Source organism: Lactuca sativa, chromosome 2 (assembly GCF_002870075.4).
Source record: "Lactuca sativa cultivar Salinas chromosome 2, Lsat_Salinas_v11, whole genome shotgun sequence".
Classification (NCBI taxonomy): domain Eukaryota; kingdom Viridiplantae; phylum Streptophyta; class Magnoliopsida; order Asterales; family Asteraceae; genus Lactuca; species Lactuca sativa.
This window is the reverse complement of record NC_056624.2, coordinates 138,355,620-138,380,830: the sequence shown is the minus strand read 5'-3', so window position 1 is coordinate 138,380,830 and position 25,211 is coordinate 138,355,620. Positions and strand designations below refer to the sequence as shown.

Sequence of the window (25,211 nt, the reverse complement as noted above, 5' to 3'; positions counted from 1 at the left end):
TATTATTTTTATTAATATATTTCAATTATCAATATACATCGAATATAGAAATCAGTTTTACAAAACGTGTTAGGATACAAACCTTGCAAAAGCAGTTTTCTAAACTAAGGAAATGAACTTATGAATCATGAAACAAAAGATATCATTCTATAAAGGACTTATGATAATAAAAAGGGTTTTCCTGTATTATTGTACGTAAATTCGTTAATCTAATTGGAGACGCGTCCTTGGGCGCTTACAAACTTAACTAAGTGGAGGACTACCCCTTATGAACCAGAATCTCCTGGAGGGAGAGCGTAATTTTTGTGTATAGATCTATACGCGACTGACTATCCCGCACCTTACTGCTAGCTACAGTAGGACCGATAGGTCTAAGGGTGACAAATTCATAAAGGATACTGGTGCCCGATTTGCGCCATATCAAGTTAATGTATGGTCATAAAGCTCGCAATGTAGATAATAATGGTGTATTACGTAATAATAGAACAAATGAACTAAGTTCAGAGTTAATATACCAAGTGATTACGGGAGGGTATTAACAATACCTTCAGGATTTAGATCACCACGTTTTTCAATTAGTTTTATTTATGTAATAAGACTAATATACCTCACTGGGAATAACCAGGGTTTTTCAAAAAGGAACAACGCTCTAACGATATGAGTAGGATAGATAATTGTACTCTTCAGTTTAGAACGGATAATCAATAACATACTTTTAGGGAAAATATAGGATTTTCCCAGAATAACACCGGTATTTTATAAATAGATGGTTTATAAATCAACTAACGAACATTCATTATTAATCCATGTCTCCTTAGTTTATGTATCCGAGTTATGTATGAAGAATACCTGATAGACTGTGGAATGTGTTGTTTCCGCCTCATTCCCTGTTCCTTGTTTGGTTGTGGGTTTATGGCAGATCCACACAATTAACTGTCTATCCGATATTGGTTTATACGTAACTAGTATGAATTAAGAAGTCGTAGAAGGAATTGGTTAGTCATGCTTTTTCATAAGAAAATATTGGATTTTATTGAGGAACAATATCAACAGATATCAAAGGATCAATACGGTTAACTTTGTAAGTACCTAGTGAATACTTCAGGATTATGTACATAAGAATCTGACAACCAGTGGAATGGGTGGTCTCTGCCTCTTTTCCTGTTCCTTGTTTGGTTGTGGGCTTGGGGCAGAACCACACAATCGATTGTTTGTTCGATTTGGATTGTATATGATTTGTATACACTAAGTACTCGTAGGAAGAACTAGCAAGAATCATTTTTACTTAACATTTACTATATCATAAAATGTAAGGTTTTTCTGGAGAAACATGATGTACTTTTCGAATGAACAAAGAACAGTTTTCCAAAACAAAATGCTTATGAACTCACCAGCTTTATGCTGATACTCTTTCAAAACCTATTTGTATTCACAGGACACTAGTAGACAGGTTCACGCACCGGGTTCAAGAAGATGGAGCATAGTAGCTTCGAGTCTTTTCTTGTTATTTACTTTTGACGACAATCATGTATGATTCAAATTCCTTGTAAACATAATACTATTAATTCAATGGTTGTTGTTGCTTTGATTACTATTATTCAATTGTTATGATACTTCACATGACATCCTCCGCCCCCGAACGTTTCCGCCGTTTCGGTTTGGGGTGTGACAATATATATATATATATATATATATATATATATATATATATATATATATATATATATATATATATATATAAATTGTTGGTGAGGTTTTCAATATAATTAGTTTTTGTTTTGTACTCCAAGACTATCAAGTACAGATTAGGGCCAGACAAGAAGCACTGGAGGGCAAAATCATTTTAGCATATAGTTGTTCGGAAATCCAGCAACCCAAGCAGCCTTTTAAACCAGCTACCTCTCCCGTAAATAGTCAAGAAGTAGGGTAATTAATAATAATAATTTTAATAGGAGCATGTTACTATATTTGTATTCCCCTATCGAGGATACGGGTTCTCTATAGCTAATTTAGTCCTGATACCAATCTGTCACACCCACGGCCGAGCCGGCGGAACGTGTTAGGTTGTGGAACCTAGTTCATTTCTCACGGGTAAACTGAATATATAACACACATACAACAATAAACAAAACACCAAACTATATTCCATATTGATGTTTGAATACAATGTTCTTACATATAATAGGTAGGCAGACATAACAAAAACAAGTAAACTAGATTGGCTAAAATCCATGACCATTCCATCATCTAAAATGCTTGATTACTAATTTCCTAAGAATACATCTAGTTTTGAGGGTCAACTTAAGGTTGGTGAGAGTTACAGGTTTTCTGCTAACAACAGTAATGATACTTTTAAAAACGTATAAAAGTATTTTCTTTGTAAATAACACCATGAATAAAATTGTGTTTGTAAAGAGTCTTTGAATAAACCTTGAAAACTAAGAGGTGTCTTTACATAATTAAATCCATACTTAAAACTGTTTTAAGAGAAACCAAGTCCATGGTTTGTATTGAGAGAGAGAAATAGATTCTAGTAAATGTTTATAGTGAGTCCTATAATCGAGCTATATGACTAAATGTACCCCTACAACACTTTATTATACGTCGTAGTAATGTTTGTCTATACTTATCACCCGCTTTGATTGATTGGTCAAGGTTGTAGCTAGCAACCGCAGGTGGGGATGTCAATCCCGTATAGATCTATACATATGTATCTCGCTCCGAGGACTAAACGTTATAGTAGTGTAGGTATGCTAAGTGTTTAGACTTAACTAATGAATAGTGTCTCACTATAAAGCCCTTAACTAAGGTATGTGAATAACTCTCAGCCCTATCTTATATGTGGATAAGTTACTAGGCATAATGATTTGTATAAAGTTTACAAAAGCCAAGTATGTTTGGTATACACATGTATGGAGTGAGTTCGATCTTTGAATTACTATAATGTGGTAATGTCACATATCATATATATATATATATATATATATATATATATGTATGTATGTATGTATGTATGTATGTGTGTGTATGTGTGTGTATGTGTATTTGAAAGACAAAATAGGAAAATTAATCTAGAATGTCGATTATATCACTGTTTTAGAAAAATTCTACAAAAATCATCGGGAGTCGGAATATTTATCCATAAATTATCAAGGTTATAAATTGAGTCTACTTTGTCCCTAATTTTTCCCATGGCTTGATATGAAACCTAAATGAGGAATGATCGTTTTTATAGACTGGTCCGAAAAAGGACTGGAATGATATGTAGTTTTGCAAATATCATAATAAATTGTATAAAGATCATATGAACATGTGCGAGTAGTGGTTGAAAAGGTATAGATCTAATCTACTTGCATATAAAACATTTTTTCAAACCATATAGTTTAAGATGGGAAAAATAGGTTTTGAATGGACCACAATTTTTCACATAAAATCATAGCATTTTGTAGTATGTTTTTCAAGAGTGTTTTTGCATCAATGAAATATGTGAACACATGTATTCCCTCCCCCTCCCCCCAAAATATATATATATATATATATATATATATATATATATATATATATATATATATATATATATATATAATTCGGTTTAGACTTGAGAATGTGATCGTGTTCCGGAAGCACCGCAAGACAACACAAAATAGCAACGAATTTTGATCTAGTTGTTTGGGCTTAATACACACGAAACAAACAATAAAAATTAGAGACCTGGTTTTAGAGTTTTGGCAGAAAGATGACAGCAAGAGGTGGAAACCAAGTTGTGGTGGTTCTACAAAATAGGGGCAAAGGGGTGGAGTAGTGGTGGTTCTCGGCGGTTGAAGGCACCTCCGGTGGGGGATTTTTGGAACGAGAAAAAGAGAGAAATGGAGAGGGAGTAAAGGAGATTATTGGATGATTGGTTTGTGAAGTATCTCAAGGCCATGTAATGCCCATGCTTCAAAAGCTAGTGCATGAAGTATCTCAAGGCCATGTAATGCCCATGCTTCAAAAGCTAGTCCAACACACAAACACAACCATGATTCTAAGTAGGGGAAAGTTTGCACTCCAAGAGGCATGGTGGAATAGGAGATGGGAGGGGTAGGTACGTGAGTAAGGGAGGGGGGTTCAGGTTCCCATGGCTGATTTTTATCACCTCTTGCAAGGATGGCGGGTCATGGTGATGTCACACATAGCAAAAAGTCCCAAAAATGCTTCTAGATTTGCATTCCAAAATCCCAATACCTAATTTTTTTTAAAGTGGCATAGGGTAGAGTAGAGTTCAAAGATTCCAAAAACCCGAACGGATTAATTTTTCGAGTTGTAGAACTCCGGGAAATCGCGTTTAAAGATTCACGTCTAATTGACCCGAAACGTCTGATTTTTCGAATTTTACAAATATTTTTACTAAAAATATTTCAAGTATGGAATTAAATATTATAATATAGTCTGAGTCCAAAAATCTCTCGGGATTTCCATTTGAGGTGTGCAAGTGCCTCAACAGATAGAAACAGTTTTAGCAGTTTTAAGAAAATCAGTGTTATACTAGTTTGGTTTCTTATAACGGTCGTATCTTTTGCATACGAACTCCATTTTGGATGTTCTTTATATTTATGGAAACAGGTGAACATGTAGTATGAGACTAGAATGTTTTCTTCACTCATAACAGGTTAATACGCAATTTCAGTTTTTCAGATGTATTAACCAGAGTTGCAGTTTGAGCTATTTGATTCGTTTGAGATTTTCCACAATCGGAAGTAAGATACCATCTGATATCCTATAATAGTTGTAATGACACTATATATTTTTCAAAATATGCATTAAATCTCAATAGGTCAGATTACAAAGAGGTTCGTGGTGAACTGACTGTCTATACTTTTAGACATAAATTTTGGGATGTCATAGAGGTGTTTAATTGTTCTTTTAAAGTTGACTATGTGATGAAAAATATTTTATAATGTTGATGATTAATGTGTTAAGAAAGTGGCTTTGTATTGGGGAAGAACTTTTTGTTAGTTCTAATAGAGTCGTTCACTGATTGTTAATGTTTGCAATAATGAAAATCGAACTAAAAGATGTATAAATGATTAATTATTGGTCTTAAAAATATAGAAATGAATATTTATAATGTACGAGTGAAAGAATAAACTAAAACAGATTTTGTATTAGGAAGTTATGATCATTTAAAACTTTCGTTGAAAATACACTACCTTATTATTTGGAACATGATCGTGTTAAGGAGACATGGGTTGTGTCTTATTATAGAAGTCTTAATAATATGTGGGAATAATTTGTAATGAAATAGGTTTCTCTTTTGAACACTTTTGGTGGAACACAGGTTGTGTCATCATGAACACGACCATGGAGGTCCATAATTCACACTATAACATGTGATGTGTGTGTCGGTTATAAGCTTCTTATTTGACACACACATCATTTGGGATATGTTAAAGGGTGATTTTAGGAGCTCGCGATAAAGATTTTAAGCCAAATCCAAGGGAGTTCCAAGAGAATCCAGTAATCAAACTATATTACTTGGATTAAAGGTAATGTTTTCTTCCATATAAGCTTAGATGAGTTTAATGGTGAAATTGGAAAGGGTGATGAAACCTTACAACATATATAACATGTAATTGTAGGAAATATTAGTGGCGTTCTTGTAACAAGCATGGTAAACATGTTTTTAATTGTTATTTGTCAAATTATGGTTGAATATATGAAATTGAAGATGATGATTCTAAAACCTAGTTTGGTGAAATGCTAAATAAATGAAGTTGAACTTATGTCTTGATGGATTAAGACAAATGGAGAAGTTAATAGTGAAGTATAAATGGTTTTAACAATGAGATTAAGACCTATGAATATGGTGGAAGTATGGGATTAAGTTATGCAAAACCGGTTGTACCATAAGTTATAATATTTAAGTTAGTTTGTTGTTTTGACAAATTCTGGAACAAGAGTAGATACGGGGCTTCAAGAGCTAAAATTATGTTTGAGTAAAACATCTCAAGGTGAGTAACCTTGTTGCCCACTTAGATAACTAATATCTAGCTATGTTGTTATTATTATGTGGAGCAAAAAACATCTACTACAATAAATAAAGATCTATTTTGCCATATTCTTAAGGTATGTGCTCATTGTTTTAAACGAATATAGTTAACTATAAGCTTGTGTTTTATAAGGGTTAGTTACCAAAAAGGGTTAAATGTGCATTTATTCAACAACATTTTGTCATATTCCCAATTTATGCAGACAGTGTTTATTTAATATAAATGAAATATACATCTACATTTTATTCTCAGACCAAAATATACAACATTATAACATTTACAGGATTACATGAATCCTGGCGGGCTAGCATTGGTTACATCTTTATTCATGCAACAATGTTCCACTTTTTTTACCAATTTATACAGCAATGTTTCAACTTTTTACCAATATATGCAACTAATGCTAATTATGCAACCATGTTACCCTGTTAAACACATTACCAATAAAAATATTGCATATCTTGCTCCTAAAACGAAATTGTGTTGCATATTTCGTATAAAATCCACCTATATTTTTCATAAATGCACATTTAACCTTTACAAAAAAAGGACTACTATACAATCTATACTTTAGGTCATTCACCATTCTAACACAATAACATGTACTATAGCTTATCCAACATAATAAATATATTTATCTCTATCTTCCACTTGAAAAAGAAAAGTTATGTTATCTACAAAGTATCCACCATCATATCCACAAATGCTTCTACTCTTTGCCTTTTTGCTAGACTCCTATGGGAAGTAAATGCAGTTATGTCGTCTCACACCATTGAGGGGTACAGAAAACATGAGGAACATTTGATATCTGAGTTATGTCTATCATCTGCCTTGAATATTATAATTCATAGTGGGCTTGTATATTGGGTTGAACTTCAGCATCCAAAAAAGTGTGGTTGCTTGCCCTTTGGGATCCTTTCTATTACAACATTATACTTCCATTTAAGACATTGTCCTTATAATTTTTTTTCCTTATAAGGAAAATGTATTTTGAAAATATGCTCAATTATTATGAAATTATGGAAGTATAATGCTATAACTTTAAAAAAATAAAACGTATAAATGAAAATGTATTGCTAATTCTTACAACCACTTATTCAAGTTTCTCCTTCCATTTGCCTCCTTAGTCTAGTTTCATTTTCTAAGATATATTTTTAAGTTTTAAACATGAATCGTTCTCACAACCTTTTTATCATTCTTTATTTATTTACCATCTAGTTTATCTTAAAGGTTATCAAATTTCTCCTGTATATACGTATTAAATTGTTTTACTTTTAATGCTAACTTTTTAATTTTTATCCTAATATACTTAATTTATCCATTTAAATATATTACTCAATATAAAACATTATCATTTTAATTATACAACTTTTTAAATTACTAATATAATATACTAAATTTGTTAATTTAAACAAAATGGTAAATACAAAACTTAAATAAAAAATTCAAATGTACTTAAAAAGTGTTAAAATACTACTTTTAATAACTAAAAAAATATTATATATATATATATATATATATATATATATATATATATATATAACATAATATAACCTATTTAAAAATGCCAAATTAGCTAAAAATTTATCCAAAAATTATTTTATTATAATGAAAAGTTTCTAAAGAAATAATTTTTGTATTAAAAAAGAATAATAATAGTTAAAAATAATGTTATATTAAAAAATATAATAAATTACAATAAAAACATAATTTCTGATTTGAAATGGATCATGATTAAATTAATAAAATGTTAAATAATTTATTTTTAAACTAACCAAAATATTATGTGTTATACATATCGTTTAGTTTGTAGAATGCTAATGTTGTAGCACCTGGTTCCTGGTACGTAAAATTTATCTAAGTATTTTGTATTTTTGGCCTTGGACTCGGCGAGTTGTAGGCCCGACTCGCCGAGTAGAGACGGGTTTGGGAGCCCGTTTAAGTTGGCGACTCGGCGAGTCCACATTTTGGACTCGGCGAGTCCCCGCTGTTTGATGAAACCCTAAATTTCAAGGGTTTGCACCTTATTTAAACCAACCTTATGCACCCCAACCTCGCCACCTTCACCCTCAGAGCTCCCAACACCGTCCAAACCCTTATTCCTTGAGATATTGAAGTGCTTTGGTGTGTTTCTTGAAGATTTTGAGAGAAAAGAAGAGTAGATCAAGAAGAGAAGAAGGAGGTCAGACATCCTTGTGTTATCTCAGTGATTTCCTTGAGGTATAACTCAGTTTCCCTCTGTTTTCATGCTTATATTCCTTTGTAGCTCCATTAAAGTTCTTCTTGAGCTATTTCCAAGCTTGATTTCGAATTAGGGTTTGTAATAAGTTGATTAACCCTTAGATCTAGGCATGATTGAGCTCCAAGAGCTCAGATCTACTGCCTTTATGGAGCCATATTGCATGAAAGCCCTAGATCTACTCTTTTAGTGCATTTTGAGCCCTAAAACCTTCATTGGTGTTTATTTACACGTAAAGTTGGAAACTTTACGTGTCAATCAGGCCCTAGAAACCCAGATCTATGTATGGCATGAGCTGGATTCGAGCAAAATCGAGTATATAGTTTTTGCATGTGGACGACTCGGCGAGTCGTTCATCGGACTCGGCGAGTCGAGTCGCGAGTCCCCGAGTTTTCCCTATTTTCGTGTTTGCGGAGTGGGGTAGTGAGTCATGGGGTGTAACTCGGTGAGTCGGAAGCCAGACTCACCCATGAAGGAACTCGACGAGTCAATGCCCTGACTCGGCGAGTCCAAGGCAATCTTCTTGCCTCAAGAACAGACTCGTCGATTTGTTCATACCACTCGGCAAGTCGCAGCATAGCATGTTCTTCGGATGAAGATGAACTCGACGAGTTGTTCATACAACTCGGCGAGTAGGATGAAGGACTTAGACTTTGGGTCAGAAGGAAAACTCGTCGAGTCAATGCCTAACTCGACGAGTAGAGACAGGAGTATGGTCAATCAAATGAGTAGGGACTCGGCGAGTTGGTGAGCCAACTCGGCGAGTCGGGTCAACTGGAAGATGACTTTGACCTTGACTCTTGGTTTGGTTAGGGGTAAATATTCATTTTACCTTGAGGACGGTTAGCAGTATTTGACTAAGTGTTTTGTGGGAATTGTAGCCGGAGGATTTCCCGGGCAGCAGCAGCAGAAGACAGTCAGTTCCCACGCAGACCAGTAGCTACTTTTTGAGGTGAGTTTCCTTCCAGTAGGAACGGGTCTAAGGCACCAAGGCCGGACCGTATAGACGATATGATAGTATCGAAGTGTGGGCAGAGCCCGTATCTCTTAGTTGAATCTGATGATACTATATGCTAGTGTGGTAGAATTGTTTATACTCGTTGTCTATGTGATACTTGTATGTTATGGTTTAGTAGTGGAAGGTGGGCGAGGCCCGTATCTCCTAGCTGTTCATTATATGATTGTATGGTATAGGGTAATATCGGGGAACTCACTAAGCTTTGTGCTTACAGTTTTCAGTTTTGGTTTCAGGTACCTCTTCTTCGAAGGGGAAGGAGCGGCGCGGTAGCGGCCCATCACATACATGCCTTGTATTCCGCACTATGAGATCCTCCTGGGAATTTGTACTCTGACGGTATTATGTTTTTATAAATGTTTTTCAAGACATGCGATAACTTTTTTGAAATGCTATGATCGATGAACGTTTTATTTCTAATGTTTGCTAAGTATATGTTTTAAAAATGAAAATTTTTGGCTCGTACTTTTGGGACGTTACAAATGTAATCTATTAGCTACGCTAGGGCGTCACCACTTAATCTTTTCTTGGCACTATGAGATCCTCCTGGGAATTTGTACTCTGACGGTATTATGTTTTTATAAATGTTTTTCAAGACATGCGATAACTTTTTTGAAATGCTATGATCGATGAACGTTTTATTTCTAATGTTTGCTAAGTATATGTTTTAAAAATGAAAATTTTTGGCTCGTACTTTTGGGACGTTACAAATGTAATCTATTAGCTACGCTAGGGCGTCACCACTTAATCTTTTCTTGGCACTATGAGATCCTCCTGGGAATTTGTACTCTGACGGTATTATGTTTTTATAAATGTTTTTCAAGACATGCGATAACTTTTTTGAAATGCTATGATCGATGAACGTTTTATTTCTAATGTTTGCTAAGTATATGTTTTAAAAATGAAAATTTTTGGCTCGTACTTTTGGGACGTTACAAATGTAATCTATTAGCTACGCTAGGGCGTCACCACTTAATCTTTTCTTGGCACTATGAGATCCTCCTGGGAATTTGTACTCTGACGGTATTATGTTTTTATAAATGTTTTTCAAGACATGCGATAACTTTTATGAAATGCTATGATCGGTGAACGTTTTATTTCTAATGTTTGCTAAGTATATGTTTTAAAAATGAAAATTTTTGGCTCGTATTTTTGGGACGTTACAAATGTAATCTATTAGCTACGCTAGGGCGTCACCACTTAATCTTTTCTTGTGTGAAAAATAATAATGATTATTGATGTAAGAGATATATTTTACATTCTAGGGAGACTATAATTGGAGATATCATTGTTTCTCATACATAAGTTTCTATAAAAATAGAAAATGTCCTACCTTTGAGTGTGGTTTGAACTATTGATTTACATAATTGATTAGAGACCGTGTGGTGGCGAACCTTCTATTTTCCCTATGATATTTGACGTATGTTATGATTATTGGTGGCAGTGTTTTTATAAAGTTTTTGTAAATTTAAAGGTTTTAAGAATTATATAACTGAGTTTAACAAAATAGCATGTTAGCAATATTCTTTTAAGGAATTTTTATGATTTTAATAATTTATAAGTAGAGGGTGTGCCCTTGCGTTGCTACGGGTCGGGAATTTTTTTTATTGTTTTCTTGTTTGTTTCAGAATTTATAGTACGTGTTTATTTATGGGACAATTTTTTAGAATATACATAATGGACCAAAGTTGACAAAATATATAAACTATGGTGGTTAGATGTTGAAAAATGAAGATTAATATTAGAGAAGGGACCAAAACTATCAAGTTGTAGAAAATATTGTGGCTTACTATAATTAATATTAAATAATGGACCAAAATTGCCAAGTCCTAGAAAGTATTGTAGCCAAATAAGGTAACATAAAAGAATAAGCGACCAATGTAACACTCTGATCCTCAGGTATTAATAATGATATTTTGGTTTGGATTTTTAAGAACCTACTCGGCGAGTTGGCCTCCCTACTCGTCGAGTAGTAGCGGGTTTGTCCGCGAAGTTTAATGACCTACTCGCCGAGTTCATTATGGGACTCGACGAGTAGATGCTGGCAGATGAAACCCTAGATTTCGGGGCCTTGCACCCTATTTAAAGGGTCATTAGCCTCCCCTAGCATCCCCTTTACAACTCTTTTCCTCCCAAAAACCTTGATTTGAGTGTGAGTGTGTTTCTTGGTGATTTTAAGCTTGAATGAGGGATTTGGTGAAGGAAGCACTTGAGGAAACAAAGGGCTCGTGGGGATTCAAGATCTAATTTTATGGAGCACTTTCTGAAGGTATTAAGCTGTTCCTTGGCTCATTTCCACCCAAAACCCTCTTATGTATGGATTCTAAGAAAGGGCTTTTGTGTTTAAGCCAAGATCTGAAGTTGTAACTTCAGATCTGGACTCCTTTTGGCCTTGAGATGCATAAAGTTATCAGTTGAACTTAGCATGTGTCTCCCCTTAAGTGTATGACTCCATTCCAAGCTTAGATTTGCTATTTTAGGGCCTTAAAGCCTTTCATGCACGTAAAGTTTGCAACTTTACGTGGAAAGCATGCCTCAGGAGCCTAGATCTGTAATTTGGAAGCATTGCATGGCTCAAAAGAGTCTGTATGGCTTGAGATCTGATAGGACTCGGCGAGTCACAGGGGGCAACTCGGCGAGTCATATGAAGGCAGGCATGGACTCGATGAGTTGGATGAACAAGTCGACGAGCCTGATGAATAATGCTATGAACTTGACGAGTTGGATGAACAACTCGGCGAGCCGGATGAATATTACCTAGAACTCGACGAGTTGAAGGAACAACTCGGCGAGTCGAGTAAGATTCCTCCAATTGTTGGATGTTCGTAGACATGTCGAGTGGCAAGCAAGGAAACTCGACGAATGACCTTAGACTATCAATCAATACCGTATGAACTCGACGAGTCACCTTGATGACTCGGCGAGTAGATGTTATCCCGGGGAACTCGGCGAGTCACTAGTTGTACTCGGCGAGTTAGGGTCAACATGGACTGTTGACTTGATCTTGGTTGTAGTTGACCAGGATGGACTTTGGGGAAATGACTGGATATTGTATGATACTTTTTAGGCAGTTGAGTGGAGCAGCCCGTGGGGTATATTTGGTCGCAAAGTGTCAGTTCAGCATTCGTGACAGGTGAGTCTTCTCACCATACCTATGGGTCTAAGGCACCAAGGTCGGCCCATTATGTGATTATGATATATGTGTTAGACATTATGTGTTTTGTTATGTGATTGCATGTTTTGCATGAAGACCCCGGGGGAAGTCTGTGGCATCGGATGTAAGACCATGTGGGGTAGCCCATGGTAGTCCTAGGTGAAGACCATGTGGGGTAGCCCATGGCATTGGATGTAAGGCCATGTGGGGGAGCCCATGGCAGTCCTAGGTAAAGACCATGTGGGGTAGCCCATGGCATTTTCAAAGGTTTCATGTATGCATGGCTTACGTGATATGTGTGTAGCTTTTATAGCTAATAGGATATATGATATGTGGTTTGTGTGTGTGGTATGCTCTGGGAAACTCACTAAGCATTTCGCTTACAGGTTGTTGATTGTTTCAGGTACTTCAGAGCCTAAGGGCAAAGACAAGGCGTGATGATGTGGCGTGCACTCTACCTCTCTTTTTGTGTGTTTGCGACTCTCTGATGTTTTCAAAAAGTACAATGAAATTGTAATAATTGTGAATTGGAAAACAAATGGTTTGGAAGTTTATGGATTATGGGATTTGTTTGATTAATTAAAAATGAAAAAAAATCTTGGTAAAAATTAGGTCGTTACAACCAAAAGTGTTAACATCACAAACAATTGTGGCCAAAGTTTGAAGGACAAAACTTTACTATTCTTAAAGGGATGAAATTTGCCTAAGCCATATAGTATTGTGGCATAATTGGAAGGTAAAAAAATAAACACAATTGCAACATCACCCATAATCAAATGACCATTTCTGTCAAAAGGTTAGGAACTTTACTGTTCCTAACTTTCATTTCCTTAATATATGTATATTAATTACTTTAATAACTAACAAACAAACAAAAAACAAACAAATGACACGTATAAGAGGATTATTATAGTTTAGATATTTATAGAATTTAATTAAATCTCTATTCTAATAAATGTATAATTTTAATTTCTTTTTGCCAAGTATCACTCTAATACAACTACCCATTAATATTATGTCATGTGTCATGTAGATATATTAAACAACTCATTTCAAAATTCAAATTTACATTTTCTAATTATATGTTAAATTTGAAGTTATAATAACTTTAAAATTTTGATATATCTTTTAATTAATAATTTATTTAAAAAAATTAATTAATAATTATAAATTTTTATTATGAAAGTTTAATTAAATTTATAATCCGTGATTATCACGGGTTATAAACTAATTAATTATATTGTTTTCATTTGTAATTGGTTATCATTAAATAGAGCTAACTAAGTAACTACTTTAACAACTAACAAAATCAATAAATAAATAAATAACATATAATACAATTGTTATAATTTAAATATTTATATAATTAAATTAAATTAATTACATTATTTTATTTGTATATTGTTTATCATTAAGCAGAGATTATACTTAATAACCTCAACAAGTAATTTTTTTTTTAAATAAAAATAACTCAAATTAATATTTTCTTTAAATACATTATTCAAAGAAAAAATGTTCTATAAATTCTGTTGTCCAACCTTCAAGTTGAAACGAAGAGTAGTTTAGACTTTAGACTTTAGGATGGTCCATGAACTGATGAAAGAGAACATATTCACGTGAAAGATCGATTTGGTGTCAAATTCACCTTGATTGTATCAATTTCGTAACTGCTTTGAGTATCCCTATTTATGTTTTCAATCTTCAACTAATTTAATTTAATCGATTTATTGCGACTCGTCCTTGACGTACTGTTGAATCAGTGGTGGATGATGAGTAGCTTATTCCTGTCGTCATAGTTGGGGCACTCATGTTGCCATCATCAATTTGATAAGCACATATTCTAATTATCTGACATCATTGTTTTCAATTTTGAGAGGTAATTGCTCATGACGAACTTGATTCTAGTTGCTTTATTTATTTCGATTTCCATTTCCATTTTGATTACTTTTAAATGTCATTTCACTGCTATATATACCAGCGAAGTGAGTTGCGGAGTTATCGGAGTGAAGAACAGGTTTTCTTTCTACTGTCGCTCCGACACTCTCCTCTGATCTCCGGCATTTCTTCAGTCGACAATCCGGTAAACTTTACTTCAATTATCAGATTAATATGATCGACATTCAAATTTCAATTCCTTGTTATGTTTTTTATTTTTCCGTTGTTACATTGAATTTGTTGATCGATCATCTGCATGTGAATTGATTTTGTTGAATCTGTAGCTTAATTTAACTTTAGAAACTTGATTGCTACGATAGAGGTAGCATTAATCTGTTCCGGTAGGGTTTTTCCGTTTTCGTTTCTCCTCGTTTGCAGTAGTAAATTGGGGGTTTTGACACCATGAATGTTCCTGTGAACATTCGGGTCGGATTGTGGGTTCAATATTTGGGCTTAAATAAAATACACTTGGGCCAAGTGGGCTTCGATTTCTTTTTCTTAATTGGAGCATTTCTGACCAATTAGTTTTCACCTTTTCATGCATCTACAATTCTACGTCTTAAATCAGATAAAATTCATAATAATTTGGTTCGTTCTGTGTTATTATTATTATTTATTTAGTTTTAAGTCAGAATTGGGAAATAAAAAGTTGCAAATTTTATAAATATATTATTTCCATATAAAAAAAATATCAATGAAGATCATGGACAATCTAGTAACTGATAAATTTTCCCCTTCATTTTCTTTCAAATCACTTATGTTCTTTTTTTTAAGTAAAAAATGTACGAAAATATTCGTAGGATTAATTTTTGCTACAAATTGTTTCTTACATTTCTTTAATTTATGTGTTGTATCACTTAAATAAAATTATCTCTATTTTTTTTGTCCAATTTAAGGAGAGATAATCTTAGATCCAACCATGTGTTCTGATCCGAAAAATCTTCTTAATATCTATAAAGGTGTTAGTCATTAGAGATTCAAATAGAAGTCATGTATTTATTTAATTGCATGTCAAGTTACAATTTAGAGTAAATTACACGAATAGTCCCTATGGTTTAGGGTAATTTGCACGTTTGGTCCCTAACTTATTTTTTTAACTCGGAAGGTCCCTACTGTTTGTTTTTGTTACACACTTGGTCCCTGTTTTACCTAAAAAGACTATTTTTCCCTTGATTTTTTGACTTATTTAAATAAACACACCCCCAATCCCATCCCCTCACCTTACCTTACCTACTTCACCATTTATTCCTATTTAAATAATACTATTTTTACGTAAGATATGGATCAAACGTGTAACAAAAATAAATAGTAGGGACCAAACGCGTAACAAAAACAAATAGTAGCGACCTTTCAAGTTAAAAAAAATTATTTAGGGATCAAACGTGCAAATTACTCCAAACCATAGGGACCATTCGTGTAATTTACTCTACAATTTACACTCAATTTTGTAATTTCATTTTCACTTCTCCAAATGAAGTAAAATATTTTTTAAATCTTCCATTTTATGTACGTGATCTTACCCTTTTTATATTCATCAGCTTGATCTTGTCACATGACGTGTACAATACAACTTCTAATGCATAGAGTACAAATTTTAATACGTTTAATGAAGCATGTACCTCAATGTTGACTAATTGGGTTTTTAACATCGTCACCACTCACCATGTCACATGTTTATCCGAATGTAAAATGACCATTTTGCCCACGGTGGCTAATATCAGTCGTTGAGAGCGAAGAGGATAGCGATGGCTTTTGTAGTTGTGTGAGTTAGCTGGTTTGACTGGATCCATACGCGGCATGTTGACAATGCTTCTCACATTTCCATCCTAATCAAATTAGTGTTTTAAATTATTATGTGTTGTTATAAATTATAAATAATTTATATTTTTAAAAATATTTATTAAGAAAAACACATGGGTCGACAAAGATGTGCAATTTTGAATGTATTGTGGAAACGTGGATCTTACTTCTTCCAGTTTAACATGTTTTCAACATTTTGTATTTTACATTGTCAGGAAAAATGGAAAATACATTTTTTTTTAATATTTGGTTGAAGATATTAATGACATTAACTATCATGTGTCAGTTAATTTTGCTTTTATTAAAAGGATACTTTAGGATCCGATGATCATTCGTCAGAAAAATTTATTTATTTATAAGTATTTATATAATTTAAGCTGCCTTTAATAAAAATAAATGTTATTAAAACAAAAAATTTAATTTGAAGAGGATTTTATGGATAGATGTTGACTTCCCCACCCTAGTCATGACCTGTCCGGACAACTATACATTGCACTATTTCAAATATTAATTAATTTTAAACGCCACATCATTTTCGCATTTATTTTTTCGAGTGTTTAATACACTAATTTTTAAATTTAATATCGATAATCATTTTTTCTCTTTTGCTTAAACAAATGCATAAATTTAACTACATACATTGCACCAAACAATAATCGTTTTTAATTTGGTAACAATTAACATAAACCCCAAATCACAATCTCAATACAAAAATAATGAAAGCTTAAATACATACAATCAAGATCAAAATCAAACCTTTTTTTTATAAAGGTCCAATTTATTACAGAGATACACAAATATATTTTTCCAATTTTATTTCAGAAGAAAAAAAGAAAATTTTGTCCACGTGTACATATGATAAAATAAAGCTGGCTATTGCAGATCTTGAAAGAAACACTTTTTTTCTTCGAGTATCCTTCCTCGAAATAGACTCGTCTTCTTTAAACGCCCAATTAACTCATGCATGACAATATAAATTTATATATCTTTTTGTTCCCATTATAAAAAAAGTCCCGATATTTATAGTATATATACAAATCCGTTAGTGCTACCTTTCAATTATTCGAATTAATCCCCATTGTTTTCTCAAACATAATTCAACTTATTTTCTCTAACATTCTTCGTTCATTAGACAAACAAAAATGAACGCTTTAGCAGCAACAAATCGTAACTTCAAGCTCGCAGCTCGTCTGTTAGGTTTAGACTCCAAACTCGAAAAGAGTCTCCTCATTCCATTCAGAGAAATCAAGGTTCAATTTTTTTATTTTTAATTTTTTAATTTCGATTCTTGATTTTTTACTTACGGAATCAAGAATCTTTATAGGTCGAGTGTACAATACCAAAAGACGATGGTAGTTTGGTGTCTTACGTCGGATTCAGGGTTCAACATGACAATGCTCGTGGGCCCATGAAAGGGGGAATCAGATACCACCCAGAGGTGCGTTTTTTTTAACGATTTAGTAATCGAATTTGTAATTTATGTTTATAGATATGGATTAATTTTGTGAATTTGTTAAAAAGGTTGATCCAGATGAGGTTAACGCTTTAGCGCAACTGATGACGTGGAAGACGGCGGTGGCGAATATTCCGTATGGTGGTGCGAAAGGTGGAATCGGATGTAATCCGGCGGAATTGAGTATTTCGGAGTTGGAAAGATTAACTAGAGTTTTTACTCAAAAGATTCATGATTTGATTGGAATCCACACCGATGTTCCTGCTCCTGATATGGGAACTAATCCCCAGGTTTGTTTTTTTTATTCATTGAAGTTTAAAATTTTATAAATTATACCTTACAAAAATGGTTTATGATTATTGTATTTTGAACTTTGAAATTTGAAATTTGAACAGACAATGGCTTGGATTTTAGATGAATACTCCAAATTCCATGGATACTCCCCTGCTGTTGTTACTGGAAAACCTATTGTAAGCCCTGTTTCCTTTTTTCCTTGAATTCCAAAACTACCCTTTTTATCAGGAATCTGAGTTACATACATTTTACATTTTACTTTCCATTTTAAATTGATTGAATCATTCTGTGTGAAACTTTCTATTTGGAAACACATGTTTTGTCCGTTGGTTTTGTCAATTCCGACGGAATCGGAATATGAGATCTCATTCCATGGTGGCCAAGTGGACATAATTTAGTTCCATTCTTCCTAAAAGACCAAAATACCCTCAACATATATATACATTTAAATAAGTTTGAATTATATTCCATTTTCCTCATATTCCAATTCCTTAGATAGATTCCATTCCTTCCAAAATCATTACACGAACCAAATGCTCTCTAATGATTCCATTCCTTCCAAAATCATTACAGGATCTTGGTGGATCATTGGGTAGAGATGCTGCAACTGGAAGAGGAGTACTTTTTGCAACAGAAGCCCTTCTTAATGACCACGGAATGAGTGTTTCCGGTCAACGGTTTGTCATACAGGTATATGTCATATATACATACATAGAACATAGAACTGGAAGCTTACATATATTCTGATTCCATTCCGGTGTTTCAGGGATTCGGAAACGTTGGTTCCTGGGCTGCTCAACTGATTCACGAAGCGGGTGGAAAAGTCGTAGCAGTGAGTGATATAAGTGGAGCAATACATAACAAGAATGGAATCGACATTCCAACCCTAATGAAACATGTCAAGGAACACAAAGGAGTAAAAGGCTTTGGTGGTGCAAATGCAATTGATTCCAATTCCATTCTTGTTGAAGATTGTGACATTCTCATTCCAGCTGCCCTTGGTGGTGTAATCAACAGGTTCTTTTTTTAGTACCCAAATTTATAATATATATTTAATGTTGATCAATGAATTAATTTGATTTTAATATTTTATAATAAAGGGAAAATGCGAATGAGATTAAGGCGAAATTCATAATTGAAGCAGCTAATCATCCTACTGATCCTGAAGCCGATGAGATTTTATCAAAGAAAGGCGTTGTTATCCTCCCTGATATATTTGCAAATTCAGGAGGTGTAACTGTTAGTTATTTCGAATGGGTTCAGGTAAATCTTTAAACTAATTTTTACATTTTTGGTCCCTGGTTTTAGCTGATTTTCCGATTTTGGTCCTTAAAAGATGTGCTTTGCAATTTTTGTCGTTATTTTCATGTTACCTAACAATTTTGATATCTAGGTATCTAACTATTCAGCTGTAACCTTTTTTGATTGACCATTTTGCCCTTTGATGAAAGGAATCCCCAAAACTCCATTTCTTCCGAAAACATTCTGAGAACAAATATTTTTGTTTGCTTATTTATATATAAATCTAACAAACCAGCTGGTAATTTTTTAAAATTACCATTTTTTGTCATAGGATCAACTGACAAAACCTTAAAAAAAAAAAAAAAAAAAAAAAAAAAACAATACCAAATTCGTTGTTTTCTCGGTCCAAGGGCAAAATGGTCATTTTGAAAAGTAACATCTGAGTGGTGAAATTTAACGTTCATGGATCACAATATGTAACAGATTTCCATAAAACAAAAACCGAAAAAATCTCAACTCATAGACGAAAAACATAGTGTAAATTACATTTTTGGTCCCTGGGTATGGCTGATTTTGTCACTCGTGGTCCCAGAAAGTATATTTTCTTAGAGTTTTGGTCCGTATACAAGCTTCTTGTAACGTTTTTGGTCCTCGAGTATAGTTAATATTTTTGCAATTTCAGTCACAAAAGTATAGTCAGTTTTACTTGAAACTTTACAAATAAGGATCAAACTTGTGAGAGAAAACTTTTGGGGACGAAAAATGTAACATACTAAAAAAAATTGAATTCACAAGAATAATAATATAATAAAACGGTGAAAAATGATTGGTTTTATGATACAGAATATTCAAGGGTTTATGTGGGATGAAGCTAAAGTGAACACAGAGTTAAAGAAATATATTGTGCAAGGTTTTAAAGATGTGAAGGAGATGTGTAAAACACACAATTGTGATTTACGTATGGGAGCTTTTACATTGGGAGTCAATCGTGTTGCAAGAGCTACTGTTCTAAGAGGTTGGGAAGCCTAAGAATTCCAACCAATCAAAATAAATATGAAGCTCCACTTTAATAAAACGAATGTGGAAGGTTGATTTAACTTGTTTTATGATGATTTCACATTGGCCTTGAGTCCGGTAGTCTTTTTTTTTTTTAAATTAAACTTTGTTTTGTTTCTATGTTTGCTCATTTTGTAATGGTTTTTGGGAAGTTTATGTGGAAGTAGCAACTTGTGAAACTATGTTTATATTTGGAACTTCCAAGAATGTTTTATGCATATGGAATTGGAAGAGTTTTATGAGTACAAATAATTTATATTATGTTTTGAAAACAAAAATCTTTTGTGAACTTTGTTTGGATCAACTTTTTTTTTGGCGAGTAACGCATATGTTCTTCATGTTGATGATGATTATGATGTTCTTGATCGTTTTTAACATTAAACTTTGAATGAGACATTTGATGTTTTCCAAAATTAGGAGAAAGGATTTATGTATAACTTTTGTTGGCAAAATACATATCAAAATATATTTATAGAATGATTCGAGATTATAGCACATGAATAAAACAACGGTCTAAGTTAACTTGGTATCTTAGACCACTTGGAGTTCGAAAGTTGTATTTCTGTTTGATTCTTAAATTAAAGCTAAGATGTCAAACCAGCTTAGACCATTGGTCTTTCACTTGCTATAATCTCTCAGCATCCTCTAAAAGATATTTTGATATGTATGTTGCCAACAGAATCTAAGATGTGAATTATTATGCATTTTGCAAACAAGAATGTTGGAATTAACCGTATTTTATATGTGTCGCATCTATTTTCTTACTTTTGAAGGACATTTAAACATTCATTTTCAAAATTATAGTGAAAAAAAAAAATACCTCTTATTCAATATATCTACGGGGTAAAGAATGTTCGAAATAAGTAACAAAAACTTTAGTTTTGTAACTTTATTAAAAATGGAGAAAAATCCATATCTATTTTTCGAATAAAGTATATAAATTTTATGAGAATGTAAGAAATATGATAACCCTTTCTTTCTATTCCATGTTTTGGCAATACCAAGACGTATTCGTAGGGATAATGCTATGTTATTCTCAATACTTATACTGATTCTATTTACTTTGTTCGATGGATTCTTAGGAATTTCATTCAATCAAGATGTTGATATATTATCCAAATGGTTAGCCCCCGTCTATAAATTTTTACATAAAAATAGATTTTATATGCATTTTGTAAACAAAAATCGGACATGTGAATTATCATACATTTTGTCAATAAGAATTGTACATGAATTGTACACGACATCCTTTCTTTGGTTTGAAAAAAATAACAGTTGTTTTCTTCAAATTTTAATGGTGAAAACTATCAAGAACATCATAAACAGCAGCAACATTAAAAAAATAATAATATAATAAACACCAAAGGAATAATGAATCAAAAAATAAAATGTTGGGTTTTTTTGAGGGGTTTTTTTTTTTTTTTTTTTTGGGGGGGGGGGGGGGGGGGGGGGGGGGGGGGGGGGGGGGGAAGTGCAAGGTTACTTGTAAGTAGTAAATGTGCTAAATTAATCGAATCGACAAAATGGAAAAATGAAAGGCTTTTAAAAAAAAGTAGCTTTCATTTGAAAAAAAAAAAAAAGAACAACTAATATATTGTGTTTTTTGTAATTAACCATATGAAAATTTTGGATTTCCTTTACATATAACTGCATATTGGAGCTTTATCTGGTTTCCCCCTGCTTAATGAACTTGATTGTAATTGTATACATTTTTTTCAGTTATTACTAATTGTTATAAACAACCGAGTTATCCTATCATTTCTATGAAACATCCAACTTAGATTTTTTATACTTCTTTAGGCATCATTCTTATGAAAATCTTTGACAAGCATTATGACTTATAAAAATACATAAATCTGATGAAAACATAATTAACAATGTGATAAAAGACATTTATTCATACATAAGAAAACTTAAAGTCAAACTACATAATTCTTTTAAAAAACATACTAATTCTAATAAAGAGAGTACATATAACCTACCAAATACAAATTCTCAAATCCATGAGTCTCTCAAACATACATCAACAAAAGTACAACCTAACAAAATCATGTAGGAACAAGATTAAAATCCTCCTGTAGATCTCCAACTAACAAGAAACAAACAATCATTGCAAACAAAGCAACAAAACCAAACACAAATCTATAACCAAATAACCATACTGTTGCTTTAGTTTCAAGAACTAGTTCATCTCCATGTGTAATGACTTGAGTTGAACACATTGATTCTGAAGTAAGATTATCATGTTCATCATCTTCATGAGTGACACAATCGCTAAGATCACTCACAACAACATTTTCATCAACATGCTTTCTTGGAGTTGTGTACATCTTAACATTCTCAATATCCATATAAGATCGAGCTCTCTGTAACAAGATTTTAAAAAGCATATAAGATAAAGATAAACCGATTAATCAAGATTCAAAAGAAAACAAGATCAAATATTCAAATTATCAAATACCTGAGGACTAGGAGTAACACTTCTTGAACTTTTCTGAAAGAATCCTGAAAACCCATCTTCATAATCTCCTTCATCTTCACAAAACCCGTTTTCATTAACACTTCTGTTACTTGAAAACAACCCATCTTTCAAAGAAACATCCACCACACCATTGTCATGCCTCCAAAGCTTTCTACTCACACTTTTTGAAGAGTCAACGACTGAGACTGGTGAGTCAACCATCGAAGTATACCCACCGAATGAACCCATGGTTTGTGATTCGGGTGATAAAGTGAAATCAGATTCACCCTTTTTACCATTTTGCTTAAATTTCGAACCTTTTTCAATCAAGATTCTCTTTGCTGTTTCCATTGCTTCAAAGGCAGCACCTTTAACATACGCCATTTGATCACCTTCGCCTTCACACTTCTCCATTTCTTCAATTACAAAGTTAAGTTCAGACATTATACACTTGTAATCCAAACACTTCATAAGAAAATTAATCATTTGAATTGCAACCAATCGTTTCTGAGAGTTCCCCTCTGAAGCACCCGTATTCAATATCGTAACACCCGACCAAATCAACAATCGCGCATAAGCTTCAACGACTAAACTGTTATGTTTAGCGAGAGACATAACTAACCCCATATGTGAATTACTCTGCATAGGTTTTTCCAAAGCCCCAACAACTCTTTGACATACTTCATTCACCATTTCACTTGAAGCAAATCGCCAGTTATCAGAGTCAACAAGAGCTTTTAAACAGAGAGCAGCGCCAGAAGATAAACTTTCTTGATTAGCTAAAAGGGAATCGGAAAGGGGTTTACAAAGGGAATGAATGATTCGTCTTTTTTTGTCGTCTGGAGTGGTGGGGTCGATTCCGTATCTAGCAATGGCGGGGACTACCTTTGAGCAAGCTTGGTGAAGAGCGAAAGATGTTACAGTGGATTTTAAGGTCTTGATAATGGTGGACATGATGTTGTCGATTTGGGGGACAATCTTTGTGCCATGAACACGAGCAAGAGCTTCGTAAAGTGAGATTGTGTATTCACCTGAAGTTGTTCCGGTGTCATTGGTTTCGGAAACTTGAGCAAGAAAGATTGGAATCGCCTTTGAATCCAAATCTTTGACGTAAGATTTCAATGCTTTCATGGCTGATTTCCTGCTATCGGCGTCTTTATCCAGATTTTCAAGTTCTCGCTTAACCACAGGACTCAGATTTCTTCCCATTCAGTTCACTGTAAACGAAAACCAGACAACAACATCAAAAAAATACAATCAGATACAACACAATCTTCGAATTAAGTGAATTATTAACTCTAGTATCAATTAACGCAAATAAGAAGATAACTATAGCAATGAAGACCCAGAAGTTCATTTCTCTTTGTGGGTAAACGAAATTGGAATTACAAATTTACAATCAAACAAAAACCCAAGAATTCTCTTACACGCTAGTGCAAAAATCGAAAGAACATTCGGATTTTCATTCAATCGAGTTAACACATTACAAGAACACAAAATTATCAACATTGGTATAATATCGAGTAGTACCTGTGTGAGATGAAAAGGCTCTTGATGCTAACTTCGACTTAATCGCTCATAAAAACACAAAACAATTAAGAAATGAAGAAAATGGGTTTCTGGTTTTTGACATGAATATTAAAGAATTTGTAATACGGATCGACTGTGTGTATGTAATTTGATGAAAGAAGGGTCTGGATTTTCTTGATTGGATAAATTGGGCACCGTGGATTCCGTGAAACTGTAAGAGCTTAGCTGTCCCTCCAATGACCCTAGTATTTTTCTTTCCCCCCATCGTATATAGGGATAGGGATTCTAAAGTAATTCAAATGTTTCCTTTTTCCCTCGTCTACTTTTGTTGCTTTGACTATTATACCCTCTCATATTTAATTTATATGTCTATTAGACAAAATAATATTTATGAGTATTTATTTGGGAGATTATAGGTTTGGTTGATAATGGGTTTTCTAGAACTTTAAAAAAAAAATGCTTGTTTGAAATACAAGATTAAAATATTTATTTTAAAACAAATAAATTATAATTTAAAAGTTACTTCAAAATAAAATGGTTGAAACCAAGGAAATGATGGTGGTTTGTTGATATCTAGGTCATAACAAGGAATTCATGATCAAAACTTGTGTCCAGCTTAAATGATGAGACAAAACATGGGTTATGTTTTTTTGTTATTGAGTCAAATTGTTAATAAGGGTGTATTTGGTATGGATCTTTTAAGAGCTTCTATCTTTTAGCGTTTGACAAAACGCTTTATTGTGAACAAAAAATCTCATTTGATGACAAGTTTCTAGTGTTTAGTTTAAACAAAATACTCCAAATCTAAAAATTATCTTACATAACATTTAACAAAACACTATCAATTTGTTTCGCCTAATACGTCCAATATCATTTATACAAGTATATCATTAACTTTAATACCAAAGATCAAACATAATTCAATAAATACCGGTAAATATTTTACATTTGTTTATGAGCAATTTCTGATATTAAGAAAACAATCTATAAATTTATCATTGTT

At 33.1% G+C, this 25,211-nt stretch overlaps 2 protein-coding genes across 2 annotated transcripts; one reads left to right on the top strand and one right to left on the bottom strand.

The window, feature by feature from the left end:
• Window positions 1–14,033: 14,033 nt before the first annotated feature.
• Window positions 14,034–20,506, top strand: LOC111893255 (glutamate dehydrogenase B). Its single transcript, XM_023889321.3, has 10 exons — window positions 14,034–14,313; window positions 14,416–14,517; window positions 17,305–17,422; window positions 17,497–17,610; window positions 17,694–17,915; window positions 18,021–18,095; window positions 18,493–18,609; window positions 18,686–18,936; window positions 19,020–19,182; window positions 20,005–20,506. Exons 3-10 carry the CDS (start codon window positions 17,315–17,317, stop codon window positions 20,188–20,190), a joined length of 1,236 nt encoding a protein of 411 aa, XP_023745089.1. The 5' UTR covers window positions 14,034–14,313; window positions 14,416–14,517; window positions 17,305–17,314; the 3' UTR covers window positions 20,191–20,506.
• A 1,589-nt stretch (window positions 20,507–22,095) lies between these two features.
• LOC111893244 (protein SINE1) lies at window positions 22,096–24,469 on the bottom strand. The gene is made up of 3 exons (XM_023889311.3): window positions 24,209–24,469; window positions 22,679–23,895; window positions 22,096–22,583 (listed from the first exon to the last, which is right to left on the bottom strand). Exons 2-3 carry the CDS (start codon window positions 23,885–23,887, stop codon window positions 22,266–22,268), a joined length of 1,527 nt encoding a protein of 508 aa, XP_023745079.1. The 5' UTR covers window positions 23,888–23,895; window positions 24,209–24,469; the 3' UTR covers window positions 22,096–22,265.
• Window positions 24,470–25,211: the final 742 nt, after the last annotated feature.

Bases quoted from the DNA above. Each gene is read 5' to 3' on its own strand.
- LOC111893255 (XM_023889321.3), top strand. From the start codon at position 17,315: ATGAACGCTTTAGCAGCAACAAATCGTAACTTCAAGCTCGCAGCTCGT. The intron at 17,423-17,496 runs GTTCAATTTTTT...GAATCTTTATAG, and splicing joins TTCCATTCAGAGAAATCAAG to GTCGAGTGTACAATACCAAA. The intron at 18,096-18,492 runs GTAAGCCCTGTT...AAATCATTACAG, and splicing joins TTGTTACTGGAAAACCTATT to GATCTTGGTGGATCATTGGG.
- LOC111893244 (XM_023889311.3), bottom strand. From the start codon at position 23,887: ATGGGAAGAAATCTGAGTCCTGTGGTTAAGCGAGAACTTGAAAATCTG. The intron at 22,584-22,678 runs GTATTTGATAAT...ATCTTGTTACAG, and splicing joins GTGTTACTCCTAGTCCTCAG to AGAGCTCGATCTTATATGGA.